A 19,366-nucleotide genomic window follows, 5' to 3' on the forward strand; every position below is an offset into this window, starting at 1 on the left:
TGTGTCTTTTGATTGGAGCATTTAGCCCATTTACATTTAACGTTAATATTGCTATGTGTGAATCTGATCCTGTCATTATGATGTTAGTTGGTTATTTTGCTCGTTAGTTGCTATAGTTTCTTCCTAGCCTCGATGGTCTTTACAATTTGGCATGTTTTTGCAGTGGCTGGTACCGGTTGTTCCTTTCCATGTTTAGTGCTTCCTTCAGGAGCTCTTTTAGGGCAGGCCTGGTGGTAACAAAATCACTCAGCGTTTGCTTGTCTGTAAAGTATTTTATTTCTCCTTCACTTATGAAGCTTAGTTTGGCGGGATAGGAGATTCTGGGTTGAAAATTCTTTTCTTTAAGAATGGTGAATATCGGCCCTCACTCTCTTCTGGCTTGTAGAGTTTCTGCTGAGAGATCAGCTGTTAGTCTGATGGGCTTCCCTTTGTGGGTAACCCGACCTTTCTCTCTGGCTGCCCTTAACATTTTTTCCTTCATTTCAACTTTGGTGAATCTGACAATTATGTGTCTTGGAGTTGCCCTTCTCGAGGAGTATCTTTGTGGCGTTCTCTGTATTTCCTGAATCTGAATGCTGGCCTGCCTTGCTAGATTGGGGAAGTTCTCCTGGATAATATCTTGCAGAGTGTTTTCCAACTTGGTTCCATTCTCCCCATCATTTTCAGGTACACCAATCAGACGTAGGTTTGGTCTTTTCACATAGTCCCAAATTTCTTGGAGGCTTTGTTCATTTCTTTTTATTCTTTTTTCTCTAAACTTCCCTTCTCTCTTCATTCATTTCATCTTCCATCAGCGATACCCTTTCTTCCAGTTGATCGCATCTGCTACTGAGGCTTCTGCAATCTTCGCGTAGTTCTCGAAACTTGGCTTTCAGCTCCATCAGCTCCTTGAAGCCCTTCTCTCCATTGGTTATTCTAGTTATCCATTCTTCTAATTTTTTTTCAAAGTTTTTAACTTCTTTGCTATTGTTTTGAATTTCCTCTCGTAGCTCAGAGTACTTTGATCGTCTGAAGCCTTCTTCTCTCAACTCATCAAAGTCATCCTCCATCCAGCTTTGTTCCGTTGCTGGTGAGGAACTGCGTTCTTTTGGAGGACGAGAGGTGCTCTGTTTTTTAGAGTTTCCAGTTTTTGTGCTCTGTTTTTTCCCCATCTTTGTGGTTTTATCTACTTTTTGTCTTTGATAATGGTGATGTACAGATGGGTTTTTGGTGTGGATGTCCTTTCTGTTTGTTAGTTTTCCTTCTACCAGACAGGACCCTCAGCTGCAGGTCTGTTGGAGTTTACTAGAGGTCCACTCCAGACCCTGTTTGGCTGGGTGTCAGCAGCGGTGGCTGCAGAGCAGCGGATTTTCGTGAGACCACAAATTCAGCTGTCTGATAGTTCCTCTGAAAGTTTTGTCTCAGAGGAGTACCCGGTTGAATGAGGTGTCAGTCTGTCCCTACTGGGTGGGTGCCTCCCAGTTAGGCTGCTCAGGGGTGAGGGACCCACTTTAGGAGGCAGTCTGTCCGTTCTCAGATCTCCAGCTGCATGCTGGGGGAACCACTACTCTCTTCAAAGCTGTCAGTCAGACAGGGACATTTGAGTCTGTGGAGGTTCTTGCTGAGTTTTTGTTTGTCTGTGCCCTGCCCCCAGAGGTGGAGCCTACAGAGGCAGACAGGCCTCCTTGAGCTGTGGTGGGCTCCACCCAGTTCGAGCTTCCTGGCTGCTTTGTTTACCTAAGCAAGCCTGGGCAATGGCGGGCGCCCCTCCCCCAGCCACGCTGCCGCCTTGCAGCTGATCTCAGACTGCTGTGCTAGCAATCAGCGAGACTCCGTGGGCATAGAACCCTCCGAGCCAGGTGCGGGACACAATCTCCTAGTGTGCCGTTTTCCAGGCCCGTTGGAAAAGCGCAGTATTAGGATGGGACTGACCCGATATTCCAGGTGCCGTCTGTTTCCCCTTTCTTTGACTAGGAAAGGGAACTCCCTGACCCCTTGCGCTTCCCGGTGAGGCAATGCCTCGCCCTGCTTCGGCAAGCGCACAGTGCGCTTCACCGACTCTCCTGCACCCACTGTTAGGCACTCCCTAGTGAGATGAAACCGGTACCTCAAGCAGAATTGCAGAAATCACCCGTCTTCTGTGTCGCTGGGGCTGGGAGCTGGAGACCGGAGCTGTTCCTATTCGGCCATCTTGGCTCCACCCCTCCGCCCTGGCTGTTTAAATCTTTTGTTCAAATTAGCAGCCTGTGTCAGATTTTCAGCTTGCGGCTGCTCCCAGCAGTTTACTGTCAGGCCTACATTGTGCTTTATCCTGAATTAATAGCATTTCTTCTTTCCTAACTGAACCCCAGGTTAGTTGCCAGAATCACAGCTATTCTGTTATTCATCTTTTCTACCAGGTCTACAAAGGGAAATGTGCTGTAGTCTTAGTTTTGAGACCTGGTTTTTTAACTCATTGGTGGGGAGCTATTAATTAATGTTAAGAATAACCAAAGGATAAAACTCATGAAACAGTTCAGGAAGAAATCAGATGCAATATCCAGAAGACCAGAAAATTAGACCAAATTTGTCTTCATTTTGGAATTTGAAGCTGCATTAGTCCTATGCTATAATAACACCAACAGGGCTGAGATATCCATATTGTGGATATTCGGTCACTGGTTAGCATGTGGCTTGGGGAACAGAACAGGATGCCAGCTATTACGTGTTAGTAATTAAAATGTTGGATTGTCTTAAGGGTTCTGATAAATAATGTTATATATATTTTATCCCTAGGTTTTCATTAAATCATAGTTTTGTACTGATTTTAAGGGTTAGATAATACATTGTTTAGATTGTTCTGTTTGTCCCAAGAGTAGATCTAGTTGGAGATTTCCAGGACACATAAAAACAAAACAGAACAACAGAAAACAACAAAAACAAAGAGAACAGATTAAATCTGGATTTAATTTTTATGGTAATGTGGAAAGGAGGAGAACATTTTTAAATGCCTGTTCCTCTCTATTATTTCTCTCTCCTCTTGTCTGCGTCTCTCTCTCTCCTTCCCTCCCTCCCTGAATTCCTCACTACTCCTTCTCCTCATCGTTTTCTTCCTTCTTTTTACTATTCTCTCTCACCTTAGTTAGGCACTAACTTTTTTTATATATACTTTAAGTTCTAGGGTACATGTGCACACTGTGCAGGTTTCATACATAGGTATACATGTCCATGTTGGTTTGCTGCACCCATCAACTTATCATTTACATTAGGTATTTCTCCTAATGCTATCCCTCCCCCAGCCCTCCACCCCCTGACAGGCCCCAGTGTGTAATGCTCCCCGCCCTGTGTCCAAGTGATCTCATTGTTCAATTCCCACCTATGAGTGAGAACATGCAGTGTTTGGTTTTCTGTCCTTATGATAGTTTGCTGAGAATGATGGTTTCCAGCTTCATCTATGTCCTTGCAAAGGACATGAACTCATCCTTTTTTATGGCTGCATAGTATTCCATGGTGTATATGTGCCACATTTTCTTAATCCAGTCTATCATTGATGGACATTTGGGTTGGTTCCAAGTCTTTGCTATTGTGAATAGTGCCACAATAAACATATGTGTGCATGTGCCTTTATAGTAGCATGATTTATAATCCTTTGGGTATATACCCAGTAATGGGATTGCTGTGTCAAATGGTAATTCTAGTTCTAGATCCTTGAGGAATTGCCACACTGTCTTCCACAATGGTTGAACCAATTTACAGTCCCACCAACAGTGTAAAATCATTCCTATTTCTCCACATCCTCTCTAGCATGTGTTGTTTCCTGACTTTTTAATGATGGCCATTCTAACTGGCGTGAGATGGTATCTCATTGTGGTTTTGATTTTCATTTCTCTAATGACCAGTGATGATGAGCATTTTTTCATGTGTCTGTTGGCTGCATAGATGTCTTCTTTTGAGAAGTGTCTGTTCATATCCTTTGCCCACTTTTTGATGGGGTTGTTTGTTTTTTTCTTGTAAATTTGTTTGAGTTCTTTGTAGATTCTGCATATTAGCCCTTTGTCAGATGAGTGGATTGCAAAAATTTTCTCCATTCTGTAGGTTGCCTGTTCATTCTGACAGTAGTTTCTTTTGCCGTGCAGAAGCTCTTTAGTTGAATTAGATCTCATTTGTCTGTTTTGGCTTTTGTTGCCATTGCTTTTGGTGTTTTAGTCATGAAGTCCTTGCCCATGAGTTAGGCACTAACTTTGCAAGCAGCAGTGGTCTCAGATCTGTCTCTTGGTTGCCTTCATTCATTCCCTTCCACACACTATCTATCCTCAGCACCAATGTGAGGAATTCCAATTGACTTTGTCATGTTGTTGTTCTCACTGATAACAAAAGTAAAAACCTAACATGCTGTCTAACTTGAGATAGTGAGTGAACAGATGGAGAGATGGAGAATGAGGAATATCTATGAAATGAGAGAAGAAATATGTATAATACCTGAGGAAAAAAAAAGATTAAATTAATTCTGAAATAATTGGTGCTCTACCCAACTTATTCTTATGCTATTCATTGGCATCCTGATATATGCAACAAGCCAGAGGTTTAAGTCTTTGTCTTTCCCCCATTTTTCTTAGAATTTTTGTTATTTTCTTTAAAATGCACTAACAGAACATTAACTTTAAACACTTTCAGAAAATGTCCTACTTTATTGTTTTTACTTCAATGGTAGAGCTATTTTACTTGCAGTCCGCCTGTTTAAATCCACATTTCCCTGATAATGGGAGCAGGACATGCCCTTTTCAAAGGATCTCTGCTTTATGTTCCCAAGTTATTTCTAAAATGGCTCATTTTGAAATTATGATTTGGATTTTGCAATTTAGGTAATTGCCCAGTAAAAAAGAAAAATGAAAGAAAACCCTCTGGATTTATTTTTTTCCTTCATTAAAAGTAATGTTAAGTACTTAATTCCATTATAGTTCCGATTTCCTCCCTCACTTTGTCTACTCAGACAAATACGTGTGGATAATTTTCAATTTACTACTCTCCTATGTCCCATTCATTAAGGGAAATTAAATATGTAAAACAGCTGTGATAATCATTATACATTCCAATATAAACAGTTATTTCTCCTGTTTGTTGCCCTGAAAACTTATGTAAGCTCATTTTTGTGAAGTCTGATTGACTCCAAAGATGATTTCCCAAAAGTCCTTTGCGTTTGAATCGTACTTCAGCTGCTTCCTCCCGCCTTCTTCCCCAGCCTAGTCTCTTTCCTCTACCCTGGTTAACAGAAATTGTGACTAGTTGGGACTATAGTATAGTAGTCATTTGCTTATTTTTTTATTATAAGACAATATTTCTATAAACTTAGGTTGTCATTGCCTTTTGCCTAGACATTTTAGGAGATTCTAGAACCTCTAAACCGTATATCAATTCTTTTCAAAAAGATGGGGTTTTTTTTAAGATTACATTCATTTAGGGAAATTTATAGGTAGGAACATTTTGTTCGTTCCGTCTTTGAAGGAAGAAAACTCATTCTTAGTAAACTCATCACTTCTCTATCTTACACTGTTCTAATGTGTTTTAAACCTCTTTTGGTTTTGCAATCTCAACTGCTCTGGCAGATGGATATTGTCTCATAAACTAATGACATATTCAACTGAGAAAATTTAGGGTTACTTCTTGAAAGAAGTTGAAGTGGTATTGAGTATAACCCTAGGCAGGTTAAAAGGTGACAAGAAGACACTTTGTATATTACCAATTAGGTTGCAGAGATGTTGTAACACTACTACTACTACTGCTGCTACTGCTGCTGCTACTACTACTGCTGCTGCTGCTACTACTACTACTACTACTACTACTACTACTACCACTAGACAGCTAACATTCGTAAGCCTGTAAGATAAGGGAAACAATAATAATAAGCATTTATTGCACACTGACTTAATTCTAGGGAGAGGTTAAGTGCTTTGCTTGCATTTTTGTATGGTAAGTCTTAACTAAGCCACACCTTAACAAAGCCAGAATCCTCTATTAAGACTCCAGTTTGAAAAGTCAGCCTTTAATAAAATTCTGCATTTTTGTTCTAGCAGTTCTTGAACTTTTTGGTCTCAGAATCCCTTTACATTCTTACAAATTAGAATTAAAAGAGCTTTTGTTTATGTAGAATATGTCTTGTGTTATTTCTGCATTGGAAATTAAAGCTGCCTGGGGGCAGTGGCTCACACCTGTAATCCCAGTGCTTTGGGACGCAAAGGCAGAAGGATTGCTTGAGGCCAGGAGTTCGAGACCAGCCTGGGCAACATAGCGAGACCTAGACGCTACAAAAAATTTAAAAATTAGCCAGGCGTGGTGATGCACAGCTATAGTCCAAGCTACTCAGGAAGCTGAGGTGGGAGGATCCTTTGAGCCCAGGAGATCAAGCCTGCAGTGAGCCATGATCATACCACTGAACTTCAGCCTGGGCACAGATTGAGACCTTGTCTCAAAAACAAAAGAAAAAAAAAAGAAGTTAAAACTGAAAAAATTCTAAAAATCAATTACATGTTAATCAAATAGCATGCCTTATGAAATATAACTGGTTTTTAAGACAAGATTTTTTAAAAAGAGCAGGAAGACTGACATTTTGAGAGATATATGTGTGTGTGTATATATATGTATATGTATGTGTGTGTATATATATGTATATGTGTGTGTGTATATATATATATATATATATATATAGCAAATCTAATGCCTGACTTAATAGAAGGCAACTGGATTCTCATATCTGCTTCTGCATTCAATTTGTTGTTTTGGTTGAAGTATGTGAAGAAAAACTGGCCTCATGCAGATATGTAATTGGACAGGGGAAGGTTAGCCTATTCAGATAATTGTTGATATTTTTCTTGGCTATTATCCTAAACCCCACAAGTGGTAGTTTCTTAAAGGTTAGGTGCAACGTGGAATCTGGAACCATGTAATAAACCTTTCTTTTTTGTTTGTTTGTTTGAGACAGAGTCTCCGTCTGTTGCCTGAGCTGGAGTGCAGTGGCGCAATCTTAGCTCACTATAACTTCTGCCTCCCAGGTTCAAGTGGTTCTCCTGCCTCAGCCTCCCAAGTAGCTGGAGTTACAGGTGCATGCCACCATTCCAGGATAGTTTTTGTATTTTTAATAGAGATGGGTTTTCACCATGTTGGCCAGGCTGGTCTCAAACTCCTGACCTCAAGTAATCCACCCTCCTTGGCCTCCCAAAGTGCTGAGATTGCAAACATGAGCCACCACGCCTGGCCTATTGAACTTTTCATATTCCATGTACTCATGAAGGAATGAAAGTAAAAAGGCAAATAATGTCTTTGTGTTATTGTAAAAATAGTTTGACCTTAAAGACTTCCTGAAAAAGTCCAGAAATCTCCAGAGGTCCCCAGAGCACACTTTGAGAACCTCTGGTATAAGCTTAGGGAAGTAAGAAATAGCCCAACTAGCTGAAGACCATGAGTCAACATATCCATGCCTCATTTACTTCAACAATTGTTTTTGAAGTATGAGAGAAAAAAAAGAGAACAATAATTAACTCCTGCCCATCCTGCCAAGATATAGAGAGAATGGAGATAATGTTTCTAAAGTGATTCAGACCTCTGGAAGTAAGTAGACGAAAACTGTGATCCTAAAATTAAGTATGTGGTTTTTCTCCTTGAATAAACTGAAATAAGAAGTGTGTCAGAATGTATACATATGATAGATGCTTTCTTAAAGTGGCATGATCAGGTATAATGTATCATGCTCAAAACCTTTAAAATTAGCCAATCAATATTAATTGTGCTAAAATCATTGAGATTGTCAAATGCAGTGCTAATTTTGTGTCTAGAAATAAATTTTCCCCTGAATTTTCTGTTTCAAAGAACTATCGATGCTTTCAGCTAGCACATAAAAAAAAGAACTTTCCATACACTTACTAAAGAAAACAACATATCTTCTATTTTTTAAAAAGGAAGAAAAAAACAGTTTTACCTGGCAGCTGAGATCGCAAAGCCTTATTTGTTTGTGAATTATGCACCTGCATGCTTCATCTTTTTATAAACTAAACACTAACCTGTATAAGAAATATGTTTTTGCAACATTTACTCTTTTTTTCTTCTCTTTTATTAGTATGCCTTAATGGTGCATCTATTTGTTTTTCTAAAGAATGAAATCTTTTTATTTTCACTTGAATATATACAAGAATTCTTGTCTCCCTGTAAACTTTCAACATATTAACTTGCATTACATTTCCCTGACAGTAAGTTGTTACCAATGATACACGTTGACTTTAAAACAGCATTCTCTTGGGAAGGGAGAGGAAATATCTATTTGTATATATCATTTTGTTAGGTGAAATATTTTACATGTAAACAGATGTATTCCTTATAATGTTTTTGTTTGACTTAAGTTAAACTCTTTTACTAGAAGTAGAATAATCGCCGTTGATTTCTCTGAATATAGTTCAGATTTTCATTTTAGGCCATTAAGAGGTCCACCCAAAATTATATTTTCAGATTCTCCTTTCTAATAGGTGTAAGGGTGTGGGACAGGTAGACTAGGGAGTTACAGAAAATGTGCAAGCAATAAACCTAAAGCATTAGTTCCCCACTCCTGCCTTTTTTTTTTTCTTAGATCAGTCTCATGAGCACCAGGGCTAGAGATAAATGTATTTGAGTTATATATCAATATATGTCTGGTGGTGGTGATATCCTTTTGTTCCCCAGCCAATACCCAAGGTTTTTTATAGCATATTTTAAAAATTGACTTCTGTGAAAAATATTTGATGACATTTTAGCGTGTCTTTTTGTTTTGTTTCTTTGAGACAGGGTCTTGCTCTGTCAACCATGTTGGAGTGCAGTGGCAGCATCACGGCTCACTGCAGCCTCAACCTCCCGGGCTCAAACGATCCTCCCGCCTCAGTCTCCTAAGTAGCTGGGACAATAGGCTCGCGCTATCACACCCGGCTAATTTTTCATATTTTTGGTAGAGAATGGGGGTCTCCCTACGTTGCCCAGGCTTGTCTCAAACTCCTGGACTCAAGTGATCCACCCACCTCAGCCTGGGATTACAGGTGTGAGTACTGGGATTACAGGTGTGAGCTACGGCACCCAGCCTGACATTTTATCATGTCTTATAAAACATTTTCTCTATACATTCCTGCTCAGTTCCAAGTATCATGAAACAAAGATTGAAATACTACTGCCTTAGAAAGAAATCAAATATATTTTAAAATATTAACAACTGCTCCAGAAATCATCCAAGAGGGGAGAAAACAGGAACTGAGAACAAAGCCATTATGGCTTTTGCTTTAAAATTTTCTTATAGATTTTGGGTAAACTCTTATATTTGACCTCAAATAGTTAAAAAAGAAAATAAAACTTTATGGATAGTCCAGCTAATGTGAACGCTCATCTCAAGTATTTTCCAACACCAAATATGTAGTGTATTTTCCAACACCAGTTCTCTACCTCTCTGATTCTCTGACACCAACTGGGTGTCCTACAGTTCGATCCTATTGTGGCACTAACTCCCCTGGTTGGTATCAAACAGATTTAAGGGCTCAGTCTTACAAGAGTGACCTCATTTTGGTCACCAGGCACAGGTATTGAGCCCCCAGGTTACCCGTACTTCTGTCTGACTCAGCTACAAATTCAAGGGTTTGCACATCCCCTCCCCCCGACTCAGGATTGATATTTGCTACAGCAACTCACAGAAATCAGGAAGGTGCTATATACTATTACAGTTAATAAAAATGAACAGCCAAATGAAGAAGTACATAGGGCAAAGTCCAAGAGAGGCTTGAGTACAAGAGCCTCTGTTTCCATGGAGTTGATATATTCCACCCTCCCAGTGTATGGATGTGCTCACTGACTTGGAAGCTCTCCAGTCCCTGTTGTTCAGGGGCTCTTATGGAACTTCCATTACGTAGACGTAATTGATTAAATCATTGTCCATTGGTGGTTAGACTCATGTCCAGACCCTGTCCCTTCCCCAGAGGCTGGGAGGTAGGGCAGAAAGTTCCCACACTCTAATACCGTTGGCCCCTCTGGCAACCAGTTCCTATCCTGAAGCTGTCTAGGGCTCCCATGAGAGTCACCTCAGTGACAGAGACTTAGGTATGGTTGAAAGGAACTGGTTTGAATAACAAAAGATGCTCCTTCTCTATCCTATCACTCAGAAAATTCCATTTTAGGAGGTTGGTGCCAGGAATTGGGGACCAAGATGAAATACATCTTTATTTTACTGCTGGGTTTCCTCTAGGTAGTGGAGACAAGGTTTTGGAGGTATGGCAAGGAGAGATAGTTTTCTTTTCATGCTGAACATTCCTGAATCTCTTCTCTAACAACATTCATTGCATCAGTTATCTATTGCTGCCTACCATAATACCCTTAAAACTTTAGTGGCTTGAAACAACAAACATTAACTATGTTATAGTTTGTGAGGGACAGGAATTCAAGCACAGCATAACTATGTGCTTGTGGCTCAGTCTCCCATGAGATTGCTGTGAAGCTGTCAGCCAGGCCTGTGGTCGCATCTGAGGACTCTATAAGGGTGAGGCACTTGCTCCCAAGTTCACACATGTGATTACTGGCAGACCTCAGTCCTCAACATGTGATCCAATTAAGAGAGAACAAGAAAGGCCCCCAAAACGGAAGCCACAGGCTTTTCACAACTTAGGTTCAGATGTGATACTCCATCACTTCTGCCATATTCTGTTCATTAGATGTGAGTCAGTAAATCCAGTCTAAACTCAAGGGGAGAGGATTACACAAAGCGATGAACAACAGGAGGTAAGATTATTGAGGCCCGTTTTAGAGGCTACCTACCACATTCACCCAAACATAATGCATCTTATTTTGGTAAGTGATAAGAAACACTGGACAACAGATGAGAAAGGAAATTATAAGGACATTTATCTGATTACTTAGTCACTTTTACTTTCTAAAGCTTCTCCAAAATTTTGCTGAAAGTGTCTTCACTGATTAAAACCAGTTTGGATTAATTTTATAGTAAGTAGCTGGATCTCGGCAAGAAAGCTGTATACAACCAGGGAAGTAAAATCTCAGTAGAAGAAAATGAGTTTAGCTTTATTTATTCATTTATTTATTTATTTATTGTCAAATGATTAATGATCTCATATACCCATGTTTTTAAAGGGAGAACCAGGTTTCATTGGTCCTCAAGGAGAACCAGGCTTACCAGGTTTACCAGGAACAAAAGTAAGTGGGCTTCTTTCTTTTCTTTCCTTCTTTCTTTCCTTCTTTCTTTCTTTCTTTCTTTTCTTCCTTTCTTCCTTCTTTCCTTTCTTTTTCTTTTTTCTCTTTCTTTCCTTTTTATTTTTCTTTTCTTGCCTTCCTTCTTTTCTTTTTCTTTCTTTTTCTCTTTCTTCTTTCTCTCTTTCTCCTCCTTCCTTTCCTTCCTATCTTCCTTCCTTCATTCCCCTTCTTTCCTTCCTTCCTTTCCTTCCTTTCTTTCTTCCCTTCCCTTCCTTTCCTTCCTTTCTCTTTCTTTCTTCCTCCTTCCTTCCTTCCTCCCTTCCTTTCTTCCTTCCCTCCTTCCTTTCTTCCTTCCCTTTGCTTCCTTTCCCTTCCCTTTCCTTCCCTTCCCTTCCCCTTCCTCTCCTTCTTTCCCTTCCCTTCCTTCCCTTTTCCTTTCTTTCTTTCTTTTTTCTTTCTTTCTTTCTCTTTCTTCCTTCCTTCTTTCTCTCTCTCTTTCTCTTTCTTTCTTTCTTTTATCTTTTCTTCCTCCCTCTCTCCCTCCCTCCCTCCCTCCCTCCTTCCTTCTTGCTTGATTTCTTCTTTCTGAAATCTTTGTCATATATTTTTAGTCCACTATGTTGAAAGAAATGTGGGGTAACTTCGTAATTTAGGTGACCAGATATTTTTGCCTAATAGAGAATGAAAGCAGCTTAATCTACCCATTACTAACACTTCTCATGGGACCACTGTGTTCAATATTGAGTAGTGGAAAGTTAATTTTAGAAAGCCTTAGGCAAGACAACAGGATGGTGAAATATTTTAGTTGTTCCACTTGTCTCCCAAATTGCTCCTAAACTGATAGGATGCTGTTAGCCTCCTGTCCATATGGAAAAGTAGAGGAATTCTGAGGAGGAGAGATAGAACTCATTAACTCCTTCTTCTCATCACCAATTTCAGGATATACTTGTAAATCAAAGGTTATTACTATTCCCATTACTCCCCAGATTTCAAAGGCAAGTACTGATGTCATATAGATTCCTAAGTGCCTCATCCCAAAAGGATCTACTCTGAATAACGTCTGCAAAAATATTCTATAATGAAAACCATCTCATGATCTTCTACTTGGCAAACCCAGAGAGGGCTCTAAAAGCAAAATCTATATACTGCCATGCAAAAAAAAAAAATATGCTGCTATGAATACAGTCAGACCCAGAGTTCTCTTTTTATCTACCCTGAAAGACATAAAAAGTACAGCTCTGATGATGGAACTTTACTCATGACAGACTCATGAATCAAAGAAGGGGCAAAATTACATCAAACTGCATTCTTTTATTTTTAAACCATAGCAGGCTTTGCCTCAATGTGTATTGCATTCAACAGAAATAAGCCAGGGATGATTTCCAAGAGTTACAGAAATATGTTCATGGTCTGTTCTGACAGAAGGGTCCTCATTTCTGCTGGTCAAGTGAAAATAACTCTAAACCTAGTAAATGGAAACTATGTGTGTCCTGGGAGGACTGAAACGCCATCGGATTATGCAAAATTGTTTTCTTAAGAAATTTCTTCACATAATGAGCTGTCAGGCTTATTAACAAAGTATGAGGAATGCCTGTTTTAGCCTGAGCAGATTCACACAAGAAATGTCTTTCTGGAATAAAAAGAGAGAGTGAGAGCAAGAAAATAATGAGCATTCCCTGTTAATACAAGAACTGTTGCATTTACTCAGGCTTGCAGCCTTGGAGCAAGGGCAGGAAAGAAGGCAGCCTCGCAGATGGGCATGATACACAAAGAAAGGGTGGCCTGGTCAATGAAGGAGAAAGCCAGGCGTGAACTGGATCTAAAAGCATATGTGGCATTTTGTGTGCTGTACAAGGGAAAATAGAAAAAACACAAGCAGTAGAGAGTGAAGTTCATTCCTAAATATTTTTTCTTTAGTTTCCTGATTTTAAACTATTGTGCAGTTTCAGAAAAAGTTCCAGATGTAGAGGCATAAAGTCAACATTAATTACTGTTATGAAGAACCTAGCATGATTTTATAGACCAGGTACTCATATAACAGACACTACTCTGAACCCCGAATAAAAGTAAAAAATGTACTGTACCTATTTTGTATTTCCACAGAAGGGATATGGATAGGAAATTCATTTTACTGACATTACTTTGAGGTTAATTGTCAGCTGAATTACCTACCTTAACTCAGCTGTTAAAACAGCAACATGCACATGCACACATACACACACATCATCAGTATTATTTGAAATATCTAATTCATGTTGAATCCACATATGTTAAGTATAAACGTTATGGTTGGTTCAGTGTCATAATGGGAAAGTCATGATTATTTTAAAAATCTCTTTCAGCTGAACACCACCCTTCCACTTGTGTAGACAGTCTGGATTTGTACCACTAAATTCAGATTTAAAAAGTAACTAAGACTATGTTTCTTATTCCCAACACAGTGAAGAGAGATCATAATGAAGGAAGATGTACATCATCTTCCTTTGATGCAGCATCAAAAAATGCTGCATCTTTTATACCTACATTAGTATCTGAGAGGCACCTATATCAGGCTAAGGAAATGGGGGTAGGGGCCTGGGCATGGTGGCTTACGCCCGTAATCCCAGCACTTTGGGAGGCTGCGGCAGGCAGATTGCTTGAGCCCAGGAGTTTGAGATCAGCCTGGGCAACCTGACGAGACCCTATCTCCACTAAAAATACAAAAATTATCTGGGCATGGTTGTGCATGCCTGTAGTCCCAGCTACTTAGGAGGCTGAGGTGGAAGGATCACCTGAGCCCAGGAGGCAGAGCTCCCAAAGTGCTGGGATCCCTCCCAAAGTGCTGGGATTACGGGCGTAAGCCACCATGCCCAGGCCCCTACCCCCATTTCCTTAGCCTGATATAGGTGCCTCTCAGATACTAATGTAGGTATAAAAGATGCAGCATTTTTTGATGCTGCATCAAAGGAAGATGATGTACATCTTCCTTCATTATGATCTCTCTTCACTGTGTTGGGAATAAGAAACATAGTCTTAGTTACTTTTTAAACCAGGAGGCAGAGGTTGCAGTGAGCCGAGATCACACCACTGCACTCCAACCTGGGTGACAGAGTGAGACCTCAAAAAAAAAGAAATGGGACTATAGTCAGAATATTTTAGAATACTTTTACTAATACTGTTTATTCATTAATTCACCAATGTTTTTACCAAATATTTTACTGCATTTAAGCATGGGAAGTAAATGCAACAGCAACAGTTTCTATTCTCCTGAAGCTTACATTGCAGTGTGGATGAGGAAGAGATGGAAGGAGAGAAAGAAGTAAACAAATAGTATAATTTCAGAGAGTGATAGGGAACTAATAAGGGACATAACAAAAAGTGATTCTAGCTGGGTGTGGTGGTGCACACCTGTCATCCTACTCAGGAGGCTGAGGCCAGAGGACTACTTGAGCCTAGGAATTTGAGGCTATAGTGTGCTATGATAGTGCCTGTGAATAGCCACTATACTCCAGCCTGGGCAACATAGCAAGATCCTCTCTAAAAATATATAAATGTTAAAAAGTAAAGATGTATTGACTTCACTCTTGTGGCGAACTACAGATACATTATTTTTAAGGGTTTTTGTTTTTCATAGTGGACTGTTTTAGAAATCTGTAATTCTTACAGTAAAATATTAAAAGAAACACCAAATACTTTACAGTTTTTTAATAATTTTCATATACCAATAGAAGCTCCTTAGTCTCGCTCAACAGGGTAATGGGGTGGGGGATGACAAAAAGCAAAAAGTCCTTTCATTTCTGGGCCATTGTGTCTATCTCCTGTATCTAGAGAAGTCCCTTGTCTTTCTCCCAACCTCTCCATTTTCACAACCTCTTCAGTTGCTGTTAAGAAACCTACTGAGTCTTTAACGCTTGCCTCCTGTCTTTCTTAACCCTTGACTAACCTATCCCACCTCCCCTACAAAACCACAAAGGCTTCCCAAAGTGGGCATGATACAGATACGGATCTTGGAATTTAAAGCCCTACATGACCCACCACTGATCCAATTCTATTTTCTTATCTTTTCCAAGATGAAGTATTTCCTTCAGTAAGGAGAGCACCTCTTTCATCCATAAATATGTCATCAACAGTCTGAATTCTAAATGTTTGGTGATTGAAATTCTACCCCTTATGCAAGAAGCCAGACACTCTTTACTCTGTGTTTAGGGAGTATTAAAAGGTACCATCTTCCTGGAGGGCAGTTTAGCAAGTTTTTAAAAATATTCATACTTTTTGACCTAGCAATTTTCCAACTAGGAATTATCCTGAGAAAATGATCAAAGATGAGCAAAAGACTTACATTTAAAAGATTTATGTAAAAGTTGAAGATCGAGTATAATCAGTTTTACCCACTTTAAAAGCTTTGTCACTTTGAGCAAGTTACTTAACCTCTCCAAACTTTGGCTTCCTCGTCTGTAGAATATGGATAATAAAACTTTTCTCATTTGTCCTGAGGATTAAATAGGATAATGCATGTAAAGTGTTTTGTGCAGTTTCTGCACTCCTCCATTCTACAGTCATTAACAGCAATAGTTATGAAATAAACCCTACTCATCCTTCAGGACATGACTCAAGTCTCACCTCCAGGGATCCAATCCACAATAATAGAAACCAGTAGGGAGTCCCCTTCTGTCACATGTGGCCTTACATTACTCCTTATTCCTTAACTATTTTGGTTTTGCCGCTCTTGTCTGCCTAACTAGATCACTAGCTCATTGAGGACAGTAGTCATATTTATATTTCACAGAGATATGAATATATTAAAAAACTGTAAAACCCGAACACTTTTACATTCATAAACTGTGAGATGAGTACTATAACTTTGTCCATTTTTATAGAGGAAACTGAGATGTACAGAACCTAACTAACTTATCCTAGAACACAGAATTGATAAATAGCAGAGCCAGGAGTAAAACCTAAGATGCTGGATTACAGAGCCAGGAACTTAACCACTTTGCCATGCTTCTTGCCAGCAGTGCTTAAAAAGTGACTGCAGAATAAAAATGGATATTCGTTCCTATCTTGAGGTATAATGATGGTCTTTATCAATTCCCTTTAAAGGTCTTTCTATTTACCAACATAGCTATTTGACAGGCATTTACCAAACAATTTCCTTATCCATAAAATGGAGATGATAATACAAACATTGGATAATTGCATATTAGTCAAGTTTCTCCAGAGAGACAGAACCAATAGGATATATATAGGGAGATAGATAGATGAGTGGGGATTTATTAGGGGAATTGGCACATACAATTATGAAGACTGAGAAGTCCCACAACAGGCTATCTGCAAGCTGGAGGAGACCCTGGGTTGATGGTAGCATGGCTCAGTCCAAGTCTGAAGGCCTTAGGTCCAGGGAGGCAGATGGTGTAACTTTCAGTCTGAGGCTGAAGGCATGAGAGCCTGAGGGGCACTGGTGCAAGTCCCAAAATCCAAAGGCCAGAGAACCTGGAGTTCTGATGTCCAAGGACTGAGAGGAAGGGCTCTCAGCTCCGGAAGAGGGAATTTGCCTTTCCTCTTCTATCTGGGCCCCCAGCAGATTTGATGGTGCCCCCTCACATTGAAAGTAGATCTTCCGCACTCAGTCAACAGACTCACCCGCCAATCTCCTCCATTAACACCTTCACAGACAACCCAGAAGCAATGCTTTATAATAATCTTTCTATGTGTCCCTTAATCCAGTCAAACTGACACCTAAAATTAACCATCACAAATTGTTTTGATTATAAAATGAGATAATTCATGTTAAGAGATTAATAAAGTGCTGGGTACAGGGTAAGTCAATGAAAACTCTCTGCTTTCTTTGGTTTCATTCAACTCATTTATTAATCTACAGGGACCAGCCTGGGTGGGGGGAATGGCCATTTACCTGTTTTGCAATTTGTGACAGGGTGAACGGGGGGAAGCAGGGCCTCCTGGAAGAGGTGAGCGAGGGGAACCTGGAGCCCCCGGACCAAAGGTCAGTTATTCTTACATTGGAAAATAACCATTCTCTGGTTTGATTTGATTTAGAACACAAAAAACTAAAACAACATTCTCAACAGGTACTAAAACAGCCCAAATCACAAATAGTTTGTTGAAATGCACACCAACTGGTTCTTTTCAAAAGAGATTTTACAATTCACCTCACCCTGTTTGTTCTGTTCAGTGAGCAAATTGATAGCATATCCAAATGTAAAAGAAGTGCTGTCATATTAACACATTATCACTCAATGTGTATTAAAACGTACTGAGAAAAAATCCCTGTTGATAAGTGCTGTGTTAGTTTCTATGGTAACTTAATGGAGTGTAACACCTTGAAAATATTAGAGCTAAGGACTTGTCTGTTTGACCTTATTCATTTAAACTTTCTGCAAACTAATGTGGTCACACTTTATTTTAATAGCCCACCCTAGAGACACAGGAAACTATTTACTCACTGATGAAAAGGAAATTGATGCAGGCAAACACCGTTGAGACTAATGAGAATTATTCACAGAACTCTTCTCATCCACTGATGGGAGGGCAGCCTTCAAAATAATAATGGAATGAACTGATGATAATGGCGATGATACTTATGTTTAGTATTATAATAACCGACATTCTGTACAGCCATATATTGAGGCAGTTACAATAAAGTGTTTCCATTTTTCTTCATTATTCTGAGTTACTGCTAATTTCTATTTTTCTGTTCTTATCTCCTCTATAATTTTATCTTTTTCATCCTCTTATTCTGCTGTAATAGGGGAAACAAGGTGAATCAGGAACTAGAGGCCCAAAGGGGTCAAAGGTCAGTAACCAGATAACCGTTTAAATATAACATGAGGCCTTCAAGATCTGTGCTTTTTGCCTTTGCCACGGAGGCATGTTTTTCATGTTTTAGATTAAACTCTTTCACGCAGTGGAATTGCAATACTTATTGCAAAAGGGATTTCAGTATCCCTGTGGTGATATCTCAAAACAATACGTTTGTTTCATCTTGCTTGTTTTTGAATAGTCTAGTGCTTCAGAAAATTCTTTAAGAGAAGTTGTATTTCCTATTTCATAGGAATAGCTTCTTTGAAAAAAATTAAGAACTTAAATTGTGTATTGTATAATCTGATTTTTCATTTTCTGGCTATCTTTGTGATAAATGCTCAAATTATACTCTGCTTTTTAGTTGACTCCCTTCGTTGCATTAAAATTTTACTGCCAATTGAAATTCTCCTCTATATCATACTCTTTATACTATCTGCAATAACATATATACTGTCAGCAGAATCATATTATTTAAAATGCTGTTAGCTACTAACATGGAAGAAATGTGTGCAAGATGAAGAAAACAGAGAGCAAAGATTATTAATGCTTCATTCATAGCAAATTTATTATGATCAATGTTATTAGCACACTGTGGATGGGAAGAATTATAATCCTTTTTCCTGCTTATCTTTATTCATCCTTACCCAGTTTATAGGAATCTGTAGAAAGACATATAAAAATGCTTTGAAGTCCATACAGAAAAAGAACCCTATCAATTTAAGACTGTTTTAAAGAACCTTTAAATCTACACAAGTTCGAATCTCTTCTCCAAAGTTTCAGTTTACATTTCTAAGAATTTTGAGGGCTTAGACTATTCCTGCTGCTCTACAGTTGAGTTAATGCCACCATCAATGAAACTTCAGATAAATTTCATATTGCACTGAAAAAAGAGAGAGAGCTGGGTTTGCCCTGCCCCTGACCTTCAGCCCTGCCAACCTGTTCCAGCTGGCTGCTGTCCACTTCAGCACTGAGTGTTAAAATGCCTATATCTACAGATGAACTTTTCCTTAGATCCCCATCATCAGAGGGAGGCCTAGCCTGTGACCTTCCTGTCCTAATCCTCCCTAGAATGAGCTCTCTACTCCTTTCCTGTCCCAACTATCTATACTTTTCTTCTCAGAGGAAAAATGGTTGGCTCTTTTTCCCTTTGCCCCAAATCTCTTCATTAAAAGGAAGAACATGGCTCAATCTGCAAGACAAAAGCTTACTTTGGGTGCCATAGAAACCACTTGCTTTGCCTTTGCAGATCCTACCTAGTGAGACAGTTACCATATATATTGTTGTTTCAAGATACTCTATTACCTGAAAAGGGAGTTTTTTAAAAAAAGGAATTTTAGTTCTTTTCAAGCTGCATCTTAAAAAAGCATTTGCTATTTTGGTGGTGGTTGCTGTTGTTTTTCACTTCAGAAGTTCA

General features: G+C 39.3%; 1 protein-coding gene across 6 annotated transcripts in view; it reads left to right on the forward strand.

The window, feature by feature from the left end:
* The window catches only part of COL25A1 (collagen type XXV alpha 1 chain), a 514,179-nt gene that overhangs the window by 440,902 nt on the left and 53,911 nt on the right, over positions 1 to 19,366 (forward strand). For 5 of the 6 annotated variants that reach the window (XM_063611090.1, XM_063611091.1, XM_055296768.2 and 2 more), the window contains 3 exons: positions 11,095 to 11,157; positions 17,066 to 17,134; positions 17,900 to 17,944. In XM_063611090.1, coding sequence (XP_063467160.1) covers positions 11,095 to 11,157; positions 17,066 to 17,134; positions 17,900 to 17,944 — 177 coding nt within the window. The remainder of the gene's footprint in view (positions 1 to 11,094; positions 11,158 to 17,065; positions 17,135 to 17,899; positions 17,945 to 19,366) is intronic. The other variant, XM_055296769.2, reaches the window with a different exon arrangement.

The sequence above is a fragment of the Symphalangus syndactylus genome, chromosome 10, assembly GCF_028878055.3.
Source record: "Symphalangus syndactylus isolate Jambi chromosome 10, NHGRI_mSymSyn1-v2.1_pri, whole genome shotgun sequence".
In the NCBI taxonomy this organism is placed as follows: Eukaryota; Metazoa; Chordata; class Mammalia; order Primates; family Hylobatidae; genus Symphalangus; species Symphalangus syndactylus.